Below are 24045 nucleotides of genomic sequence, written 5' to 3'. Positions count from 1 at the left end.
GACTTCAGCTAAATGCTCCCAGTCTGACGACTACTGAGGGACAGAAGCGTCCCTAGACTCGCAAGCCTTACAAGCCAGGGAGCAAAAATGCTTCCGCATGAAGGTTTGACCCTGCCCATCACTCAGGTGGGGAGTCGCCTTTGGGAGTTTGCAGCCCGTGGGTCTGCAAACTGATTTCATCTGGCTACAAGATATAGTTCCTCTTTTGGCCACCAAACAGATTCTTCCCCTCCAGTATACCCTTACTCCAAGCTCGCCGGGAGGCCCTGTTAGGACAGTAAGGGGCCTGCTGAGCCTCGTGGGGATAGTGCCTGTTCCGGTATCGGAAAGGTTTTAGGGGTCCAATCTGTTTGTAGTCCCCAAAAAGGAAAGTGTACGTCCAATCTTGGACCTAAAAGCCCTCAATTGCTTTGTAAAATTACAGAGGTTCATAATGAATCAGTTCTCTGTAGTCGCTGCACTCCAGAGGGACTCCCTGGCGTCTTTGGACTTCCAGGATGCGTACTTGCATATACCCATATGCCTCAGGCATCAGAGTTTTCTGCAATTTGCAGTAGGGGAAGACAACTACCAGTTTGTGGCTCTCCCCTTTTGGCTTGGCTTCAGCACCCGAGTCTTTACCAAGGTATTGGCTCCAATTTTGGCATGGTTGCGACAACACGGGATCGCAATCGCGGGTTACCTAGACGATCTCCTCCTGAGAGCATCTTCCACCTCAGAATTAAAGGAGGATTTGGCAATCACCATGCAAACCCTGCAGGAATTTGGGTGGCTGTTGAACCTCAAAAAGTCGGTGCTTATACCAACGGGGCGTCTGGAATATCGAGGCTTACTGCTGGACTCCGCGGAAGCGAGAGTGTTTCTCCCTTCAGACAAACTGTAGACTCTCAGAGCTGCAGTGAAGTTGTTGATGAACTGCAGGTGGTCATCGCTGCGCATCTGCATGCGAGTTCTGGGCCTCATGGTGGCCTGTTTTGAGGCGGTACCATATGCCCAGTTTCACACCAGAGTCTTGCAGAAGGAGATATTGACAAAATTGGACAAATCTCTGTTATCCCTGGATCGGCAGATTAGGATGAGCCCGTCAGTCGGACTCCGTGCTCTGGTGGCTGAGATCCCCGGCACTTCGGGCCAGGAAGTCGTTCCTACCTCTTCATTGGACAGTGATCACAACAAATGCCAGCCTAACCGGCTGGGGTGGTGTACTGGGAATACTTTTTTTTTTTTTTTATTCTTTATTTCTTTGCAAGAACAAAAACAGTACATAAACCGTACATAAACCGTACATAAGTAACCAATAATAATCATATACAAGAAACACTCTCTAACAACCACATCTTGCCATTTTTATAAACAAACAAAAACAATATCCGTACGATATCAATTCCCCTCAACGATTCCCTACCTTCTCCTCTGGAAGTGGGGGGAAAAAAAAAAGGAAGGAAAGGGGGGGGGGGGAAGGAACAGAAAGAGGGTAGGGAAGAGGGAGAAAAAGGGGGGGGGAGTCCGACGTAACCCCTCCAAGAGGTAAGGTTTACATCACTCAACCAATCGATCTAGTCCTCAGTTTCCTCTCCGATCAACCTCTTCCCTTCCTCTGACTGTAAAAATGTTTCCCATGGGGCCCAGACTTGCGCTATAGCTTCCCTTTCCTCGGGAGGTATCGGGATCAGACTCTCCAAGATCCCAATTTTCCTTACTTTATTTAACCATTGCGAGATTCGTGGAGCTCCCGTTTCTTTCCAACAAATGTTGATGCAGCTTTTAGCTGCATTCACCAAATGACATAGCATTGAATTCTTGTATCTCTCTAATGGGATATGTGTACATTGTAATAGAAAAAAGACCGGGTCTTCCTCAAGTTGATATTCAGTAAATAATTGAGAAATTTTCCGAACCTCTTCCCAGAACTGTCTAATCACTGGACATTGCCAAAAAATATGGACAATAGTGCCTCTCTCCTTACCGCACCTCCAACATCTATCCGATGACTCTGAGAAAAAAGTATGCATTCGTGATGGAGTATAATACCAACGCATTAATACTTTATAATTTAATTCCTGTATCTTAACGCATCTAGATGATTTAAAAGTCAAATGTATTATTTTCTGACGTTGGGCCGGGGTAAAGGTTTGTCCAAGATCTCTTTCCCATTTATCCAAACTCCTTATATCAATATCCTCCAAAGGAGAGACTAGTAAAGCATATATTTTAGAAATAATATGAGAGAGGGCCTCCTTCTTCTCACAATACTCTTCAAACCTAGTAAGTGGTCGATCAAAATCCTCAGATGAACCCAAAGTGTCCAAGAAATGTTTAACCTGTAACGCCTGCCATAGGGGTAGTCCTCCTGATTGCATTAACATTTCAATCGATAGCCATTTTTTAGACTTCAAGAAATGTGATGCCTGAAAACATCCCCTCTCTCTTAATTTCCCAAATATTCCTTGTTCCAAATCGGGCAGAAAATGTGGGTTCCCAAGAATGGGAAACAAGGGAGATTTTACTGTTGAGATTCTGGGGATACGTACAGCTTTAGCTCCCATCTGGAGCGTAGGTCCTATTAAAGGATGGGCTCTTAATAAAGGAGGTATAGCTGTACCACACCACATGGCTCTATCTAAGGGAATAGGGCTTACTTGTTGTTCCATGACAACCCACCTTTTGCTGTCTCTATGTCGACACCAATCCAAAATTCTACCGAGCTGAGTAGCCTGGTAGTATTTGTATAGATCTGGTGCTGCGATTCCACCCGCCTCCTTAGGCATTGTTAATAACTTCCTATTAATCCTAGGACGCTTACTTGCCCATATAAACTTTGCAAAAATTGTTCGAATTTTACTAAAAAAGGCCTGTGGAATCCGGATTGGTAGCGCCTGAAACAGATAGAGAAACTTGGGGACTATGTTCATTTTCAAAATATTACTTCTCCCAAACCAGGAATGTGAGGATTTACTCCATTCATTCAACGTTGTACTAATTTCCCTTAATAAAGGTGGGAAATTCAATACATATGCATCTATTAAATTAGGTGGAATCTGTATCCCTAAATAGTTCAGCGCCGTGGCTGTCCATTTACACTTAAAGTTATCCTCTAAATTTTTTTGAATGGAGCCCTCCAGTGATATCCCCATTGCCTCCGACTTGCTATAGTTTATTTTAAAACTAGACAAAGCTCCGTACCGCTCTATTTCCTCCATTAGATTAGGTAATGATATTTGTGGACTAGAGAGTGAAAATAATAAATCATCCGCGTATGCTGAAAGTTTATATTCCTGATCCGCTAAAGGAATACCTTTTTAATATCAGGGTTCTGTCTAATTCTATTTAACAAAGGTTCTAATGACAACGCAAATAAAAGAGGCGACAGGGGACATCCCAGACGCGTCCCATTGGATATTCCGTTGACCTTCACCAATGCTTGTGGCTTTGAATATATTCCTGCTATCCAGTCTAACATTCGATCACCAAAGCCCATTTGTTTTCAAACTCCTAACATGAAGGGCCAATTTACCCTATCGAAGGCCTTTTCTGCGTCTGTATTGACAAAGATACTCGGCAGCTTCCTATGATTTGCATATTGAATTAAGTTCAGGACCCTAATTGTACTATCCCTAGCTTCACGTGTGGGGACAAACCCCAGTTGGTCCAAATGGACCAATTGCGTCTTAAATGACTGTAGGCGAGATGCGAGTATCTTTGTAAATACTTTATAATCCGCGTTTAATAATGATATTGGACGATAGTTACTACATATTGATTGATCCTTTCCTTTTGGAATAAGTACAATATGTGCCCTTAATGCTTCTACCGGTGGAGGCTCGGTTTTTCCTTGTATGTTAAATGTTTTAACCATATAGGGGACTAGTTGTAAATGAAAACTTTTAAAATATTGCAGAGTAAATCCATCTGGGCCAGGGGCCTTTCCTTGCCTTAGCATCTTTATTGCCGAAATTACTTCTTCTGCTGTTATAGGTAACTCAAGCTTTCTTCACACTGGGGATGACAGTCTCACTAAATTTGAGGATTCAAGATATTCTTCTAATAAGGAGGGATAAGAGGGAGCTGAAAGATTATATAGTGAAGAATAGTATTGTCTAAATTCCTCTGCAATATCTTTCGGTAGTGAGCATTTGAAATGTCCTTTTTGTTCTAATATAGGGTATATATGAGCGGAGTCGTTGCTTTTTTAATTTCCTTGCTAATACTTTACCACATTTATCTCCTGATTCATATATTACTCTCCTCTCTTGTTGTAAAATAGCCCTTGCCTTATACCGTAGGATATCAGATACCTGTCTTCTTAAATATGCTAATTCTATCCCCATGTCCCTATCTATTGACCTCTTATGTTGTATCTCTATCTCCCTTATCTTCTCCAATAATCTACTTGCTTCCTCTTCTCTGGCTGTTTTATTAGAATTCCTCTAATTACTACTTTGTGGGCTTCCCACACTATCCCCATTTTAGTCTCTCCATTATCATTCATTTTAAAGTACAAATCGATTTCCCTTATCACCTCTTCTCTAATTTCAGGACGTTGCAAAAGACTTTCATTCAGTTTCCAGTTCCAATCTATTTTATGTGTAGCTTCCTTCAGAAGAATATTGATCGTATCTGGCGCATGGTCAGACCATGTTATATTTCCATTACTTACGTCCTGTACTAACGATAATGTTCGTTGAGGTAGCAAAAAGAAATCGATACGTGAGTACCGTTGGTGGGGATTTGAAAAGAATGTATAGTCCCTTTCGTCTGCATGGAAAGCCCTCCATACATCAACCAATTGAAATTCGTTTAATTTACGAAGGATATTTTTCCTAATTTTTTCAGGAACAGACGATTTCCCATTTGAAGTGTCTAGTTTTGGATCTAGAGGGACATTAAAATCCCCCCCCCCCCCCCGATAATAAGGGTCCCTTCCTTAAATTCCATTAATTTTGATAGGGCTTTATTCAAAAACTCATCTTGATGTATGTTTGGGGCATAAACTGTAGCAAGAGTTACTTTAACCTTTCCTATCAGTCCTTTAAGAAATAAATATATGCCTGGCTGCATATAGAAGCCCCTTATATATATGCCTTGCTGTAGAAACCCCTTAAAGGAGTTTCACAAATCTGGTAAAACTGGTCCAAATCGAAACTCTGATAACTTGCCACAGATAATCTCACTCGATGCTGTCAAATGCTTTGGCAGCGCCGAGGGAAAGGATAGCTTGTGAGGCCTCCTTCACTGGGACCTTTAAATTCAGAAAAGCTTTCCTAATATTTAGGTGTGTTGATCTTCCTGGAGTTAACCCTGATTGGTCCATATGGATCAATCTATCCATTATCCCATTCAATTGAGTAGCCAGAATTCTTGACATCTGCACATAGCAAAGAGATTGGTCTATGTATCGCTATAATTGTAGCTTCCGTCACAGAGGGTGGTAATATTCCTTTTATTATAGGTCTCAGTTAGCACTGACAAAAGTTCTGGTAGCAAAATTTCCAGATATTGTTTGTATATTTCTATTGGCAATCCATCTGGCCCTGGAGCTTTATGGTTAGCAGAGGCAGAGACTGCATTACGGAGCTCCTCTATTATACTAGGAACCTCCAACTTGTCCCTGTCCTACTCAAATTGAGATGGAATTGCAAATCCCTGGAAAAAAAAATTCTCTACTCGTATCTCCTATTTTGGAACTATATAAATCCATATATTATCTTAAAAACCTCTCCCCAGAGCACCAATCCTTCCAGCATTTTGATTTCTGGCTAGAAGGGTCAACATGTGCCCTTTTCTTTCCCCCTCTTCATACCAATGCTGGTTCATGAATATATGAATTTATTTTCTGCTTTTTTAAGGGCAATTGTTCAGTACATTGCTACTCCACTTAATTAAGCGTTCTTGGGATGGATCTTCTATATATGTTTTTTTCCGCTTCTGTCACTCCTTTCATAACTGACAACTCCCAATCTTTAGTTGACTTTTTGACTCTTGGGATTTGTTGGATTATAAATCCTCTAAGATATGCTTTAATTGTGTCCCATATAATTCCCTGAGACGCTGATTCTTTATCTGATGGCGCTGATTCTTTATCAGATACTAATGCCCCGTACACACGAGAGGGATTAAGTCTGACAGACCTCCAAAGGAGTTCCGCCGGAGTTCCGCCGGAATTCTGGCGGACTTTTCGACCGAACGGACTTGACCACACACCATCACACCAAACTCCGACGGAGTCGAACGTAATGACGTACGACTGGATTCGACGTAGGAAGTTCATAGACAGTAGCCAATAGCTGCCCTAGCGTCGGTTTTAGTCCGTCGGAGTAGCACACACACGAGCGAATTTTTCGAAGGGACCGGGTCCGGCGGAGTTCCGTCGGGAAAATTTGAAGCATGCTTCATTTCTAAAGTCCGTCAGACTTTAGCTGAGCTAAAGTCCGTTGCAGCCCACACACGATCGGATAGTCTGACGGACTCAGCCCGTCGGACTTTGGATGTTGAAAAGTCCGCTCGTGTGTACGGGGCATAAGAGTTTCTCTAAGCCCTTCTTCATATACTCCTCTAACGCTATCAATTGCAGCTAACTAGGGTTCACCTTCATTAATTTTGTCTTAGGCTCTCCCTCCCCCCTATTGTCAGAATCAGAGGGGAGTGGTCCAATAAACCCCTTGCCATATAATGTATCCCCTTTATTATGGGAATAATATCTTCATTCCCTAGTGCCAGGTCTATTCTGGAGAGTGTAGAGTGAGTACCAGACTGGGATGAAAAAAAAAACATGCTGTTCCAGATACCACTTTTTACGGATATCTCTCAATTCTGATTCCTTAACCACTTCAATACAGGGCACTTGCAGTATCTCACAAAAGTGAGTACACCCCTCACGTTTTTTGAAAAGATTTTATTATATCTTTTCATATGACAACACTGAAGAAATGACACTTTGCTACAATGTAAAGTAGTGAGTGTACAGCTTGTATAACAGTGTAAATTTGCTCTCCCCTTGAAATAACTCCACACACAACCTTTAATGTCCAAACTTCTGGCAACATAAGTGAGTGCATCCCTAAGTGAAAATGTCCAAATTGGCCCCAATTAGCCAATTTCTCTCCCTGGTGTCATGTGACTGGGGAGCAGGTATGTTAAATTTTGTGTTCTCACTCTCTCATACTGGTCACTGGAAGTTCAACATGGCACCTTATGGCAAATAACTCTCTGAGGATCTGGAAAAAAGGATTGTTGCGGTTTAACAGGACAGTTTCCAATCAGAATAGGCCTCGCCATGGTCGACCAAAGAAGTTGAGTGCATGTATGAGTGCTGCCAACATTGCTGCAGAGGTTGAAGGGGTGGGGTGGGGGGTCGGCCTGTCAGTGCTGCACCAAATTGATCTGCATGGCTGTCATCCCAGAAGGAAGCCTCTTCTAAAGATGATGCACAAGAAAGCCCGCAAACAGTTTGCTGAAGACAAGCAGACTAAGGACATGGTTTACTGGAACCATGTTCTGTGGTCTGATGAGACCAAGATAAACTTATTTGGTTCAGATGGTGTTAAGCGTGTGTGCTGGCAACCAGGTGAGGAGTAGTGATGGCCGAACAGTTCGCCCGGCGGTCGTTTCGCGGCGAATTTCGGCTGTTCGCCGTCCGCCAGTTCGGCGGACTATTGACGCCGTTCGCCCGGTGGACTTCTGTGTTTTTACTGTGTAAAGGAACTTTGACCTGATGACACATCCATCATGGGGTACAGGACAGCCAATTGAGACATTACAGCACATGGACACTTGGACATTCCCCCTAACTTATAAATACACCCGATCCGGCGGCCATTTTACATTCTTTCTTCTGTCACTATAGGGAAAGGTTGCTGTGTGGAGTAGGGAGAGATAAAACGCTAGCTATTTGGTACACAAAAGTTATTTTCAGGACTGGTATAGGTGTTAGGTGTATATAGGTTTGCTGTGCTACTGATTGTTGCAGCAGCCTGAGTGTCTTTTGTCAGTTTAGAGAAAGGGACAGGGCGCTGTGTGCTGCTGTTGTAGGGACAGCCAGATTAGTCATCATTATCATTAGCTGTTACTATCAGGTCCACAAAAGTGCTATCGAGTAACCAGTTATTGTTCCAGCAGCCTCTGTTTTGCCAGTTTATATAAGGACAGGCAGGAAGCAGTGTGTCAGGCAGTGAGGGTCAGTTTAAACAGTAGCTGTTACTATTAGTTCCACAAAGGTTCTTTTCAGGACTGGTATCAGTGGTATCGTAATAGGCTTGTACGCGTATAATATTCTTTCTTCCAAATATAGAAAGAATATTATACTTGACTGCTGCCCTTCTGCTGCAGTCTGCTAATCAGTCACAACTCACTTGTTCCACAAAGCTCTTTATCAGGACTGGTAACTTGGTCTGCCTAGGGTGCTACAGTACATAGGGTTGAGTGAGGTACAGTCTGCTATTCTATAAGGACTAGTATCGGTCCACAATACATAGGGTTGAGGTGCATCACTGCTGACCGCTGCCCTATACTGCAGCAGTCCTTCAGCAGTATAGGGACTGACGTACAGTCTGCTAATCAGTCACACACAACCTACTTGGTCCACAAAGGTCCTTATCAGGACTGGTAACTTGGTGTAGGGTGCTACAGTACATAGGGTTGAGTGAGGTACAGTCTGCTGTTCTATACGGACTGGTTTCGGTCCACAATACATCGGGTTGAGGTGCACTACTGCTGACCGCTGCCCTATACTGCAGCAGTCCTTCAGCAGTATAGGGACTGACGTACAGTCTGCTAATCAGTCACACACAACCTACTTGGTCCACAAAGGTCTTTATCAGGACTGGTAACTTGGTGTAGGGTGCTACAGTACATAGGGTTGAGTGAGGTACAGTCTGCTGTTCTATAAGGACTGGTATCGGTCCACAATACATAGGGTTGAGGTGCACTACTGCTGACCGCTGCCCTATACTGCAGCAGTCCTTCAGCAGTATAGGGACTGACGTACAGTCTGCTAATCAGTCACACACAACCTACTTGGTCCACAAAGGTCTTTATCAGGACTGGTAACTTGGTGTAGGGTGCTACAGTACATAGGGTTGAGTGAGGTACAGTCTGCTGTTCTATAAGGACTGGTATCGGTCCACAATACATAAGGTTGAGGTGCACCACTGCTGACCGCTGCCCTATACTGCAGCAGTCCTTCAGCAGTATAGGGACTGAGAGTTTTGTCACAGGGTCATTTAAAAAATGACAGGCAGAGGAAGAGGCAGGCCCTTCCGCAGGGGTGGTAGGGGTAGGGCAGGAGCAACAGCCTTGAGCCAAAGTGGGAAGTTGCAGAAGGTGCATTCAATTACTTTAAAGGACGCACCAGACTTGGTTGAGTGGCTCACTCAGCCTTACTCTTCTGCACCCTCCTCTCGATCTGCACCCACTTCTTCACTCTCTGCTATGTGCAAAGACACTACCACCAACAACACCACCACCACCACCACATACCTTCCGCTTGAGTCACAGGAGTTATTTTCCGATCCATATCAAGAGGACATTTCTGATGCGCAGCCACTCTTGGTATTGGATCAGGAAGAGGAGGAAGCAACAACTGCTACTCAGCAGTCTGACGACAGTACCCAGATCAGCCCAAGGAGGAGGTTGGTCCCCGGTGTTGCTACCTACTCCGAGATCTCTACTTATAGCGGTGGGGAAGGTGACATGATGATGACGTGTCTAGTGATGTCACGTGGGTGCCCACAAGAGAGGAAGAGGAGGGGAGTTCAGAGGGAGATATGGACCAGCAGATAGGGAGGAGAAGCAGGAATAACTTACATTGCACAGGAGGGACAAAGCAGACTGCAAATGTATCAGGAGCGAGTCATCGACCATGTACGGTCACACCTGGCGCTCCCAGGACACAGGCACATGGCTCCGCAGTGTGGGCTTTTTTTAACGTGTCCGCTGCTGACAATAGCGTTGCCATCTGCAATCTTTGCAGTCAACGCATTAGTCGCGGTAAGCCCAACACTCACCTAGGGACGACCGCCTTAAGAAGGCACATGGGCAGCCATCACCGAGCCGAGTGGGAGCAACGGAACACACAAAGCCACACTTGCAGGCTCTCACCGTCCAGCCTTGTCTTCTACTTCTCCTTCTCCTCTCTCCTCAAAATTGTCCTCCACTCCACCTTCCATCGTGCTAAGCTCACGTTTTTCTGCAAAAAGGCAGGCTTCCGTGGGCCTAATGTTCGAGCGTAAAAATGATGACGCCGGATAACCCTCTTACCCAACGGTTGACGGCTGGCTTGTCAGAACTCATAGCCCGCCAACTACTGCCATATAAACTGGTGGACTCGGAGGCCTTTCGTAAATTTGTGGCCATTGGAACACCACAATGGAAGGTCCCAGGAAGGAAGTATTTCTCAGAGAAGGGCATCCCAGAGTTATATGGCCATGTTCAGCGGCAAGTGAATGTATCTCTGGCACACAGTGTTGGTGCCAAGATACATCTGACCACAGACACGTGGTCTAGCAAACACGGGCAGGGAAGGTATATCACTTTTACTGCCCACTGGGTGAACCTTCTGACGGCCGTCAAGCATGTAACCCGTGGCACCCGTGTAGATTTGGTTTTACCGCCACGGATTGCATGCAGGCCTGACTCTTCTCCTCCTCCTCCTACTCCATCCTCCTCCCTCGCCTCCTCAGCTGACTCCTCCTTTTCCGCTGCTAGCGTCTCTTCCGCTGCACCGCCCAAGCTCCCCAGAACCTATTCCACATGCCAGGTGAGACGTTGCCATGCCGTGCTGCGTCTGTTGTGCCTGGAAGCCAAGAGCCATACTGGCCTGGCACTCCTTTCAGCTTTGCGTTCACAGGCAGATCAGTGGCTAACACTGCTTAATTTGACAGTTGGTAAAAACGCGATGGAACTCAACCTTCTATATGCTTGATAGGCTGCTCCAGCAGAAACGTGCAGTTAATGTCTACCTGTATGAACTCTGCGGCAGAAACGGTTCTGGGGAGCTGGGTTTTTTTTCACCGCGCCAGTGGCTGCTCATGCGCAACGCATGCAGACTTCTGCAGCCATTTGAGGAGATCACCAAACTGGTCAGTCGCAGCCATGGCGCCATCAGTGACATGGTACCTTATGCCTTCTTTATGGAGCGTGCATTGCGTCGTGTCATTGATCAAGCTGTGGAGGAGCAGGAGCGGGAAGATGAGGAAGTTGAAATGCTGGATGAATTCCCAGGGGGGCTACTCCTATCTGAGACAAGTGAACAACAGGAGTCTGAAGAGGAGTCAGAGGAGGATGGTGCCGGGGCGGATGAGGAGGAGCAAGAAGAGCATGCTTTAAACCTTTCTGGGATCCCTGTTGTTGTGCGTGGATGGGGAGAGGAGAATGAAGAGGACGACATTATCCTGGATGATGAGCAGGAGCCAGGCCACCACACCGCTTCCAGTTTAGTGCAAAGGGGGGCCTTCATGCTCCAGTGTTTTAATAGGGACCCCCGTATAAAAAGCATAAGGGTCAAGAACCAGTACTGGGTGGCAACGTACTTAGACCCCCGGTACAAACACAAAATGGTGGAAATGTTACCGCCGTCACAGATGGCTGTCAGAATGCAGCACTTCCAGGCCTTGCTTCGAGAAATGCTGCATTCTGCTTTTGCGTGCGCTGGCAGAGGAGCAATTCCCACTCCCAGAGAAGGAGTTGCGAGTACCAATCCAACAGCTCCTGCAAAAAGAGGCCGGTTTGAAGATGTGTTGGTAACTTCGGATATGAGGTCATTCTTTCAGCCGACCCATGGACAGGTGTCATCCGGATCCAGCATCAGGGAACGCCTAGACCTTCAGGTGTCCGACTATATCGGGTTAACGGCCGATGTGGACGCTCTGAGGAGTGATGAACCCCTGGACTACTGGGTGGGCAGGCTTGACCTCTGGCCAGAGCTTGCCCAATTTGCAATCGAACTGTTGGCTTGCCCCTCGTCCAGTGTCCTGTCTGAAAGGCGCAGCAGGGGGGATTGTGACCGATAAGCGTACTTGCCTAGCTCACGACAGTGTTAACTACCTCACATTTCTAAAAATGAATGAGGCATAGATCTCGGAGGAATTCAACACGTGACCAGTAGACCATGTATATGTCTATAAACAATTTTTTTAATCGAGCACACAGACCTTCTTTCTTCATTTGGCTCACTTCCTTGTCCAAATAAAGCACACCGTACTATATGCCCGTACCCTCCTGTTTGAAGAGGTTGAGCGGTGTCATATTTCTACTGGGGCTGCTTATTATGAGGGGCTCCCACCATCCCTGTGCTGTGCTCACTTCCTCCTGGGGCTGCTTATTATGAGGGGCTCCCACCATCCCTGTGCTGTGCTGACTTCCTCCTGGGGCTGTACCTCTGCTGTGCATATTATGAGGGGCTCCCACCATCCCTGTGCTATGCTCATTATGAGGGGCTCCCACCATCCCTGTGCTATGGTCATTACGAGGGGCTCCCACCATCCCTGTGCTATGCTGACTTCCTCCTGGGGCTGCTTACGTTGCAGGTGTCAGTGCTGTATATCACGGTGCTGATGTCAGTACTCTCTATCACGGTGCTGCTGTCAGTGCTGTATATCATGGTGCTCTTGTCAGATCACTCTATCACGGTGCAGGTGTCATTGCTGTATGTCACGCCGCTGATATCAGTGCTCTCTATCACGGTGCTGGTGTCAGATGACTCTATCACAGTGCAGGTGTCATTGCTGTATGTCACGCTGCTGATGTCAGTGCTCTCTATAACGGTGCTGGTGTCGGATGACTCTATCACGGTGCAGGTGTCATTGCTGTATGTCATGCTGCTGATTTCAGTACTCTCTATCACGGTGCTGCTGTCAGTGCTGTATATCACGGTGCTGCTGTCAGTGCTTTATGTCACGCTGCTGATGTCAGTGCTCTCTATCACGGTGCTCTTGTCAGATCACTCTATCATGGTGCAGGTGTCATTGCTGTATGTCACGCTGCTGATGTCATTGCTCTCTATCACGGTGCTGCTGTCAGTTCTGTATATCATGGTGCTGGTGTCATTGCTGTATGTCACGCTGCTGGTGATCATCTCCTGCACCCTCTTCTTTGCCTACCCTGACCTTCCCTCTCCTTCATTGCCTTCATGTGCTCCACAGTCCTGAATTGTCACAACAATTTCACATATAAAAAAAGAATGCTTGTAGTTGTCGATCTAGATTCACCTCATACATGTGTTATGTCATTGGCCATGTGGTGGGACTATGTTTGCACAGCTATTAATTATTTTGTGGCTGCAAATTTGACCAGTAGGTTTGCAAAGTTCGCCTCCCATTGAAGTCAATGGGGCCCGCCGCGAACGTTTCGGTTCGCGAACTATCGGCCACGTTCGCGGTCCGCGTTCGCAAAACGTCCCGTCGGAAGTTCGTCCATCACTAGCCGCGAACACCCCAAATTGTTCACTTTTTTGCTGAACAGGCGAACAGGCAATGTTCGAGTCGAACATGAGTTTGACTCGAACTCGAAGCTCATCCCTAGCTGCGAGTAGTTTTATATTACTTTTTTTCCTTTAGAAATGTAATTTTGCTGTCAGACTGTTCTAAACACGGGAAACATGCACTACTTTACAGGCACACTATAGACAATTTCAAGGAATATTACACTTTTATTGTTTCACTTTAAGCATTATTAAAATCACTGCTCTTGAAAAAATTGCCATTTTTAAAACTTTTTTTGCATTGATACATATTCCCTGGGGCAAGACCCAGGTCCCCAAACACTTTTTATGACAATAACTTGCATATTAACCTTTAAAATTGGCACTTTTGATTTCTCCTATAGACTTTTAAAGGGCGTTCCGTGGCTTTTGAATTTGCCGCGAACACCCCAAATTGTTCACTATTCTGCGAATTGGCGAACAGCCAATGTTGGAGTCGAACTCATGTTTGACCCGAACATAAAGCCCATCCCTAATATATATATATATATATATATATATATATATATATATATATATATATATATATATATATATATATATATATATATATATATATATATATATATTGTAACCCAACACCCAAACAAAAGAAGAATATCTTTAAAATGACTTTCATGATAACTTTTTCATATTATGACTATCTCAAGTAAAATCAGTTCAATATTCCTTGTGATGTCACCATTGGGAGCATTTTATCTTGTATGTAAAGGAAAATGGATATTAAATATGGTATAACATCAATATGAAAGGATACTTTTTCGTATCCTTTATACAGACAACATTGAGCTTAATTTGCAATTTATTGGATTCAAATTTGATACAGTTAAGCGAGTAAGCTCCACAAAATGGAAAAAAAGTTTATACTTTCACATTAGGTTCCCTTTAAAAAGAGAGACAAATATAATCTGAAACTACTTAAAGCTGTATATATTAAAGCAGATTATGATATTCTGCATACGACAAGAAAAACTATATCACAGAATAGAGTTAAATTATGTACAGTAAATTAAAATTACTTTGTCGTGGTGACCTTTTATATGAATGTTTTCTTTGTTTAGAGGAGTTTCTTGTGTCTCCTGTGTAATTGCATGCAAAATATAGTACTCCCACCATTGTTATGTGCCCACACCCCCGATCCCCAATTGGGGTTTCTGCACCATTCATCTATTACATTTAGACGGGCGTACATGGGTTAAAGGGGAGCATACATATGACTGATATATTAAACCATTCATTATACATGAATGTAGAGAGATTTTTACTATATAAAAAGATATTGATGTACTTGACATGCTTTTTTGTTTTTAACTCCAGTTCATTTTGAAAGTTTTTTTATAGGATCTAGAAAAGTAATTTTAGATTTTCAAATGTAGAAATATGAAATACAAAAGTTGTTTCAAGTGTTTAAAATGTTAATTTTAAAGGCGTGTAAAGTTAATGGGAAGCCTTTTTGTGGCCACCCGGTGATGGAGACAAAAGCACACAAATTGTGAGGTAACTGCAGCACACAAACTAACAATAAGCACTCATTCACACTTTCTCAGCACAGTGTATTGCAGACTTTTGTAAAGCATACTTTAAGGAGTGTGTTACTGCAACACATTTTAACTCATTTTGAATGTTACCTCAATGCTCAAAGGTTACACAACTCCAATGCACACTAGAAGTGGTGCATGTTGTTTTTTCCACATTCTGTTGCATTGCCACCCATTCGTGTTGCAAAAAAGCACACATTAACACACATGTTAATGCAATACATTAGGGCTTCAAGGTCCTAAAGGGCCCTTAGTCATTAAATATATATGTACCAAAATAGATATAATATGAGTGAAAATGACTTCTTCTAACACAGATACTTGTTCTAGTAAAATCTGTTTAATATGTAATTTCTCCTAACTTTTCTCACATAATTTTAAAGACAAAAACAAAGTGTAAAAACAGTGTGCACCTACACTGCCTCACATTACATCACTTACATGCACCACACCCATTATCCCTATAGGTAAAACAAAAGTTATTCTGGTATAAAAATAGAATGATTAGCCCTAGTATTGCTGATTTAAACTGTCCTTCTGATGATCTAATTTACACTGCAGTATCCTCTGCAATATCCTAATTCTTGTAGTAAAGCCCTGGCTAGTGCCCTTTGTCTCTTGTAAATCTGGGCCTAGCCTTGTTGTTTCTAATTGTGTTGCTGCTGTTTTCTTTTAATTCCTGTAGTTAAACACCTCCCTATATTCTTTTTCTTTACTACAATTCAGTCAATTCTCCCTTAATAAACATGAACTGCTGCTGGCAAGTTTTCCACGGCTATATCATCTGCAGTCTTTAAATTCTTAATGAGAGTTTGATATAAATTGTCTGGTGACAGGACATTTTTGTACTGTATCAGGAAGAACAGGGGCAGCTTCATCAAACAACGGGTAACTTTCTTTCTGCAGGACAAAGAGGGTCTACTATTGTTTGATGAATGAAGATGTGTTACTACTAAAAGCCTCTGAAAACAATATTTTTTTCAAACAGAAATGATTCAGATTGAGGTGATGTAATAGGTAAGGCAAGCTGATTGTAAAACAAACAAAAAAAATCCAGAGCCAAATATTCACTGCCATTGTATGCTGTCACTGTGTATCGTTCTGTAACATCACATACAGCTTTAAGGCACCTCACAAGTATGCCACTTAAAGGATTCCTGCATTTTAATGTTGCGTGTAATGTACAGAAAAAGCTTATGACTTTTTTTCTGCATTGGTACATGTTCCCCATGGCAATGCCCAGCTACCCATTGCCTTTTTTCACAGTTTTTTGCCTATTTGCTCTAAAAATAGCCAGATTTTACTACCAGGATTCACCCTCCATTGACTGAGATTTGCCACTAAGGTTGGGTTTACTGAACGGAACCAAAACAGATCCCCCTATAACTAACGGTCAGCTAACTGATACTAATTTAATTTCTCTGCAGGCAGTTCCTCTGTGAATTTTTAATTTTTTTTAATGTTGTGCAAACCAAGATGATCAATTTATCATTACAAATGTCTGCCTAAGTAGACATTTATCTGTAGACAGAACAGTATGGTCACGCAGCTCATGGGGTCATGTGACTGAATCTTAATGAGGATCACAAAACATTGCTTTCCCATCTACAGTCTCTTTTGTCATTGATAATATATGTAGAGTGTCACCTGTTGTTTCTGCTAATGATGGGAGACAACTGCCATTCATTTTCAATGAAGGTACACTCCTATAGTCTTCCTCCACATATTAGAATGTTAATGAATTTGTCCTGGCTGCAACTGCGATGGGAGCTAAAACAAAGAGAAGCTGAAACTATCTATGTAGACTGTGAAGATGCCTTTTGTGAAGTAGATCACACCTTTTTAACCAATGGGAAGCGAGCACATGTTACTGCATGAGGGTGAAATAAATAAAAGGTGAAGCTGGGCTCAGTCACTTACAAGAACTGCTGGTGAAGAGCACTAAGGAAGCTACTAAGGGATCCTATACTACTTTATACCAGGTGGGTACACTTTTTTTGATTTGTGCGGTTTCGATGATTTTATATGTTTATCTATGAACAATGAACCATGATCTATGGTGTCAGCAGGTGGAATACATTGCTGCACTTTTTCCTGCTGGGTTTCAAAACAAAAAAATCCAAGCAACAGATGCAATCAGAAATTATACAGTATATACTTCACATAGTAGAATTATTTTTTTAAATTAGACATTTCTATACAACAAAATTTAATAACATATGTATTTTTTCATATAACAACTGAAAAGTATTAGCTCTTTAAATATATTTGTGACCATTTTATCTTGATAATTTTGCTGTCTTTTGATACACTTCTTGTTTGTATTACACCCATATATTACATTTAACATTTGTGCATCAATACGAATTTATGGGTTTTACCATATATATTTTACCATATTTTACCATATATTTATATCCATATACCATCATTTTATAATGACATTTATTCATACTGGAACTTGTGATGCTCTTGTTATGTGTTCCACAGGTAACTCTGATATATAAGGACCAACAGTCTTCTCAAATTTCTGTTCAAATTAAAAATGCAAATAAGTTCTATAGTAATAGAAATATATCCGCATGCAGGCTAATTTGGTTTTAAGGTGATTGTAGTTTAGAATGTTCACACAATAAATTGCCAGTCATTTGCAGAAGAAATAAATGAGCATAAATTATTTTTTTTACATGACTTGCTAATTGAAGTAACATTCATACAACGTATTGGGTGATAATTATCAAGTATTTTAGTAAATCAGCCTCACTCTATCAGTGTTACCATTTTTGTATACTAATACCGTCACTCATATACCATTGTATCCCATTGCATGTAACATTCATATGTTAGGAAGTTATACATCACTGTTTATTCATGATCATACCCCTCACCTTTATACTTTCTCATTTTACAAGCAGACTCTGTGTCTCTTAGACCTCACCTCTAAGGCCGCGTACACACGGGCGGACTGTTCGCCCAACTTAGTCTGCTGAACAGTGTTTCAGCGGACAATCCGCCCGTGTGTGGGCTTCAGCGGACTGTTTCAGCGGACAGTTTGACGAACAAAGTCTTACGGAATTTCCATAAGACAGTCCGTTCAAACTTGGTTTTGTCCGTCCAAACTTGGTTTCAGCGGACAGTCCGCTCGTGTGTAGGCAAGTTGGACGGACTAAGTATCGCGCATACTCAGAAAGGATTTACACGGCCGAAGGTTGCATTGCAGTGTATAGGACGTCGTTTTCCTAGTCCCGTCGTACGTGCTGTAGACGTCATCGTGCACGCTTTCAGCGGACTGTCTGCTCATCGTGTGTGGTCAAGTCCGTTCATGCAAATTTTGAGCGGACTGTTTGTCGGATTGTTTGACGAACTTAGTTGGGCGAACAGTCCGCCCGTGTGTACGCGGCCTAAGAGTAATATACTGTATAGAACATATATATTAAAATAGGTAAACAAGGAGCTCAACCAAATATATACCAATCCCCATGAAATAGGTATAATCACTGAAGCAAGTGGTTATATATTTACTGAGACAAGGTGGTGATGAAGTGAGAGATTGGGAGTAAAACAATCCATGTATTAAGCTGTCATTCAGAAGATCACTGTACAGGTCCTATAAATATATACAGTATATGAAACTATCTCTCTATCTTAGGATCTAAGATTTGTGATTTTGTTCATATAACTATTACAGCTGTCTTAAAGCGCAGTTAACAGTGATTACTTTTTGATATATACAGCAAGTAAAATAAGTATTGAACACGTCACTATTTTTTTAGGTAAATATATTTCTAAAGTTGGTATTGACATTTTCACCACATGTCAGAAACAACCCATGGAATTCATACATACAAAAATAAAAACCCAAAAAAAAACAAATAAGTTCAAAAATGAAGTTATGTGTAATAACCTGAAATGACACAGGGAAAAAGTATTGAACACGCAAACTGAAATTGAATTAATAATTTGTACAACATGCTTTGTTGGTAATGACAGCTTCAAGATGTCTCCTGTATGGAGAAACAAGTTGCATGCATTACTCAAGCGTGATTCTGGCCCATTCTTCTACACAAACAGTCTTCAAATCTTGAAGGTTCCATGGGCCTCTTCTATGAACTCTGATCTTTAGTCCTTTCCATTGATTTTCTATTGGAAAGTCAGGTGATTGGCTGGGTCATTCTAGCAGTTTTATTTTCTTTCTTTGAAACCAATTGAGAGTTTCCTTGGCTTTGTGTTTGGGATCATTGTCTTGCTGAAATGTCCACCCTCATTTCATCTTCATCATCCTGGTAGATGGCAGCAGATTTTTATCAATAATGTATTGGTACATTTTTTCATTCATCCTTCCTTTAATGATATGAATTTGCCAGTACTGCATACTGTTTTTGGGGTGATGTGCAGTGTCATTTGGCCTCTAAACATAGTGTGTATTCTGGCATCCAAAGAGTTCCATTTCGGTCTCATCTGACCAGACTATATTCTCCCAGTATTTCACAGGCTTGTCTAAATTTTGTGTAGCAAACTTTAAACAAGCTTCAACATGCTTTTTATTCAGCAATGAAGCCTTGCGTGTTGAGCGTACATACAGGCCATGGTGGTTGAGTGCATTACTTATTGTTTTCTTTGAAACAATTGTACCTGCTAATTCCAGGTGTTTCTGAAGCTCTCCACAAGTGCTCTTTGGCTCTTGGAAAACTTCTCTGATAATTCTTTTCACTCCTCTGTCTGAAATCTTGCAAGGAGCACCTGGTTGTGGCCGATTTATGGTGAAATGTTGTTTTTTCCACTTTTGGATTATGGTCCAGACAGTAAACACTGGAGCACTCAGAAGTTTAGAAATCCTTCTGTAACCAATGCCATCAGTATGTTTTTCAACAATAAGGTTGCAAAGGTTTTGAGAGAGCTCTTTGCTTTTACCCATCATGAGATGTTTCTTGTGTGACACCTTGGTAATGAGACACCTTTCTATTGGTCTGCTGATTTTAATTTGCACTGACAAGGGGCAGGATTGCATTCTTATTATTGGTAGATTTCAGCTGGTGTCTTGGTTTTCCATGCCTTTTTACACCTAATTTTCTTAATTTCTTCATGTGTTCAATACTTTTTCCCTGTGTCATTCCATTTATTTACATATAACTTAATTTCTGAACTGATTTGTTTTGGTTTCTTTAAAAAAATATTTTAAAAAAATGTACCTAGAAAAATGGTGACATGTTCAGCACTTATTTTAGCCCCTGTATGTGTATATATATATATATATATATATATATATATATATATATATATATATATATATATATATATATATATATATATATATACAGACACACATAAGACATATTAACAAATCAAAGTAAATATAGTGAAAATGTAAATGCTCCGGCATCCAAATTCATCAGGAACCATATCATCATTAACCACTTGCACCCCCAGGACTTTTCCCCCCTATTTGAGTTTTTTTTCATTTTGGTGCTGTATCATTCCAAACATTTTATCTCAAAGCAGTATTAAACCCAAAAGCAAAACATTTCTTCTATCACAGCTTACCAATTCTTAGATGTGATGGCTGCATTTGTTCTTTTTTTTTAGGCTTGCTTTCTTCTATTTTCATTTGGTGATCCAGCCAGTAATTTATTGTTTTTCAAAATAACAAGTTCTCTTTCAGTTACAGGGATGAGGTAAACAATTTAACACTGGTAGAGGTGCTTACATTGATTTCATTTTATTTATTTATGTAAAAACTTTATTCCAAAAGAAAAAGAACAGTTTGTTGTAGGTGATTTTAAAGTATTAGTTGGAGTTTGACATCAGTTTGTTGATGTATTTAAATCTGCTTGTCCATCTAACACTCCCCTCCCCCTACTGCTGTCCTAAAAGTGCCCCCTGTACTCCTTCATCCAGAGCGGGGGTACTCTAATACAAGAGGTGTGTTACTGGCCAGATCACCAGGTGAGAAAAGAGGGAAAAAAGCCTGAAAAGAAAACTTATGCAGCCACCACATCTAATGATTGGTAAGCTGCAATATATTACATTTTTGGGTTTTTACCACTTTAAGCTGACCTTCCACTGATCAAAATCCAGCCAGTGCAGCAGGGACTGACTGAATTACGATCATTGTGTGGCCATCGGTGTTCATTTTGGTAGCAAATTTCAATTTTATTTTAGTCTTAGTATTTTGACTAAAATGCAATATTCCCATAGACACACTCCTAAACCTTGTGGATGGCCTTCCTAGAAGAGTTGAAGCGCTTATAGCTGCAAAGGGTGGGCCAACTCAATATTGACCCCCACAGACTAAGACTGAAATGCCATTACAATTTATGTGTGTAAAGGCATGCGTCTCAATATTTTTGACAATGTAGTGCATATACATTTGTACTGTGATTAGAAAACAATAAATTCTGGTTTAAAACTCTATCATTTTATTCCCAAATTGATAGTCTTCTGTATTCAATATTTGTTCTATAATAATTTATTTTCCTTTTCCTATAGATCTTAATCAGCACAATATGACCCATGAGAAATCCTTCAGCAAAGCTCAGTAATCATCAGAGAATTAACACAGGAGAGAAGACTTTTTCAATACTCAGAATTTAACAAGTGCTTTTCAGAGAAGACATTTCTTTGTCACCATAAGAAGATTCAAAAAGGGAAAACATGTTTAAATGTTTGAAATGTGATAAGAATTTCCAAAGAAAGGCAAGTTGTGTTATACACATGAGGAGTCACACAGGAGAGAAGACCTTTGGATGCTCAGAATGTGATAAGTGTTTCTCATCAAAGGGAAGTCTTACTAAACACCAGAGAATTCACACAGGAGAGAAACCATATAGATGTTCAGAATGTACTGAGAGCTTCTCACAATTGGAATCTCTTTCTTACCACCAGGGGAGGATTCACCAAGGAGAAAATACATTTAAGTGCACAGAATGTGACATGTGTTTCTATAACAAGTCACATCTTATTGTTCATCAAAGGAAACACACAGGAGAGAAGCCATTTAGATGTTCAGAATGTGACAAATGCTTTGTGCAAAAGCCTAATCTTATTCAACACCAAAAAGTTCACACAGGAGAGAAGCCATATAGATGTTCAGAATGTGACAAATACTTTGGGCAAAAGTCTAGTCTTATTCAACACCAAAAAGTTCACACAGGAGAGAAGCCATTTAGATGTTCAGAATGTGACAAATGCTTTGTTCTAAAGTCTAATCTTATTCAACACCAAAAAGTTCACACAGGAGAGAAGCCATTTAGATGTTCAGAATGTGACAAATGCTTTGTGCTAAAGTCTAATCTTATTCAACACCAAAAAGTTCACACAGGAGAGAAGCCATATAGATGTTCAGAATGTGACAAATACTTTGTGCAAAAGTCTAATCTTATTCAACACCAAAAAGTTCACACAGGAGAGAAGCCATATAGATGTTCAGAATGTGACAAATACTTTGTGCAAAAGTCTAGTCTTATTCAACACCAAAAAGTTCACACAGGAGAGAAGCCATTTAGATGTTCAGAATGTGACAAATGCTTTGTTCTAAAGTCTAATCTTATTCAACACCAAAAAGTTCACACAGGAGAGAAGCCATTTAGATGTTCAGAATGTGACAAATGCTTTGTGCTAAAGTCTAATCTTATTCAACACCAAAAAGTTCACACAGGAGAGAAGCCATATAGATGTTCAGAATGTGACAAATACTTTGTGCAAAAGTCTAATCTTATTCAACACCAAAAAGTTCACACAGGAGAGAAGCCATATAGATGTTTGGAATGTGACAAGTGTTTTAATCAAAGGGCAACTCTTACTCTACACCAGTGGGTTCACACAGGAGAAAAACCATATAGATGTTTGGAATGTGACAAGTGTTTTACAAATAAGACAAATCTTACTCGACACCAGAGGATTCACAAAGGAAAAGAAGCTGATTCAATTAGTTAAATATGAATGTTATAAATATTTCAGATGTTGCATATATCTGCTTAAAGCTGATCTCCAGCTTTCATTGAATTAAAATTAATTTAGAGCAAGCTGGTCCAAACTAACTATTCATTTCACTGAGATATGCATTGGCACTGCTTAACCACTCACAGGCAGCTTTGTATTTTCTGAATGAATGCAAAGCTTCATCTGACTGGCTGAGACAGGGAATTTGATGTCATCCGCCCACCTCTCTAGTTCAGTCATTCAGAGGAAGCTTTGTATTCCTTCAGAAAATGCAAAGCTTTCTGTGAATGGCTGAGAAGCTTTTTTTCTGGGTATGAGACAGGAAGATCCCACCTCAGGGCCAGAACACAGCACTTTATACTGTATGTAGATGAGACTACATACATCTTATACAGCGCTAAGAGCAGCTGCATGTCTTAGTGATATTAATCGTTTTTTACACCCAGTTGGTCCAAAAAATAATTTAAAACATCACTAAAAGCTTGAGATCACATTTAAATACAACAAGGGCCAAAATGAGGGAATTGCTTTGAAGAATGTACATGACATGACTCTTTTAAAAATATGTTTTAGCTTTTGTGCTCTAATTAGATAAAGATTATTCATAATGCTGCACATTTCATACTTGCATGTAGAATATTTTTTTTATATTTAAACATCTTTTGTATTTTTTTTCACTTCAATAAAATGAATGAATACAAAAACATGAGATTACAAAAGTGTGAGAACATAAAAATACATCTATGGTGTGTGTACTTTTCTACATTGCTTATAACCTGTGACTGAGACATTGCTAAATGATTTACATGTAAAATGAAACAAGTTTTGTCACTTGTATAATAAAAAGTCCTAACACTTAAGGGTTGATTTTTCTTAAAATGCAAAATCTGGTGCAGCTGTGCATGGTAGCCAGTTTCTAACTTCAGATTGCTCATTTAAGCTTTGAAAAAAAGCTGAAAAAAGTTGAAGCTGCACCAGATTTTATGCTCTCCAGTTTTAGAAAAGTAACCTCTTAACCCTTTCGCTGTCAGATCCATACATATTACAGACCTGACAGCACGGGGTTTAGCACACAATTCAGTGGCTGCAGCCAAC

At 41.2% G+C, this 24045-nt stretch overlaps 1 protein-coding gene across 1 annotated transcript; it reads left to right on the top strand.

Annotated features, from left to right (window-relative positions):
• The first annotated feature begins 21502 nt into the window (after window positions 1–21502).
• On the top strand, window positions 21503–23576 carry LOC143961225 (uncharacterized). Its single transcript, XM_077470456.1, has one exon. The coding sequence runs from the start codon at window positions 21664–21666 to the stop codon at window positions 22942–22944; it is 1281 nt and encodes a 426-aa protein (XP_077326582.1). The 5' UTR covers window positions 21503–21663; the 3' UTR covers window positions 22945–23576.
• Window positions 23577–24045: the final 469 nt, after the last annotated feature.

The sequence above is a fragment of the Lithobates pipiens genome, unplaced genomic scaffold, assembly GCF_037356315.1.
Source record: "Lithobates pipiens isolate NorthernLeopardFrog02 unplaced genomic scaffold, aLitPip1_a1.2 Scaffold_8, whole genome shotgun sequence".
In the NCBI taxonomy this organism is placed as follows: domain Eukaryota; kingdom Metazoa; phylum Chordata; class Amphibia; order Anura; family Ranidae; genus Lithobates; species Lithobates pipiens.
The sequence above is the reverse complement of the archived record's forward strand: the minus strand, read 5'-3'. Positions and strand labels throughout refer to the sequence as shown.

Coding starts and splice junctions, on each gene's coding strand:
- LOC143961225 (XM_077470456.1), top strand. CDS start 21,664: ATGTTTAAATGTTTGAAATGTGATAAGAATTTCCAAAGAAAGGCAAGT.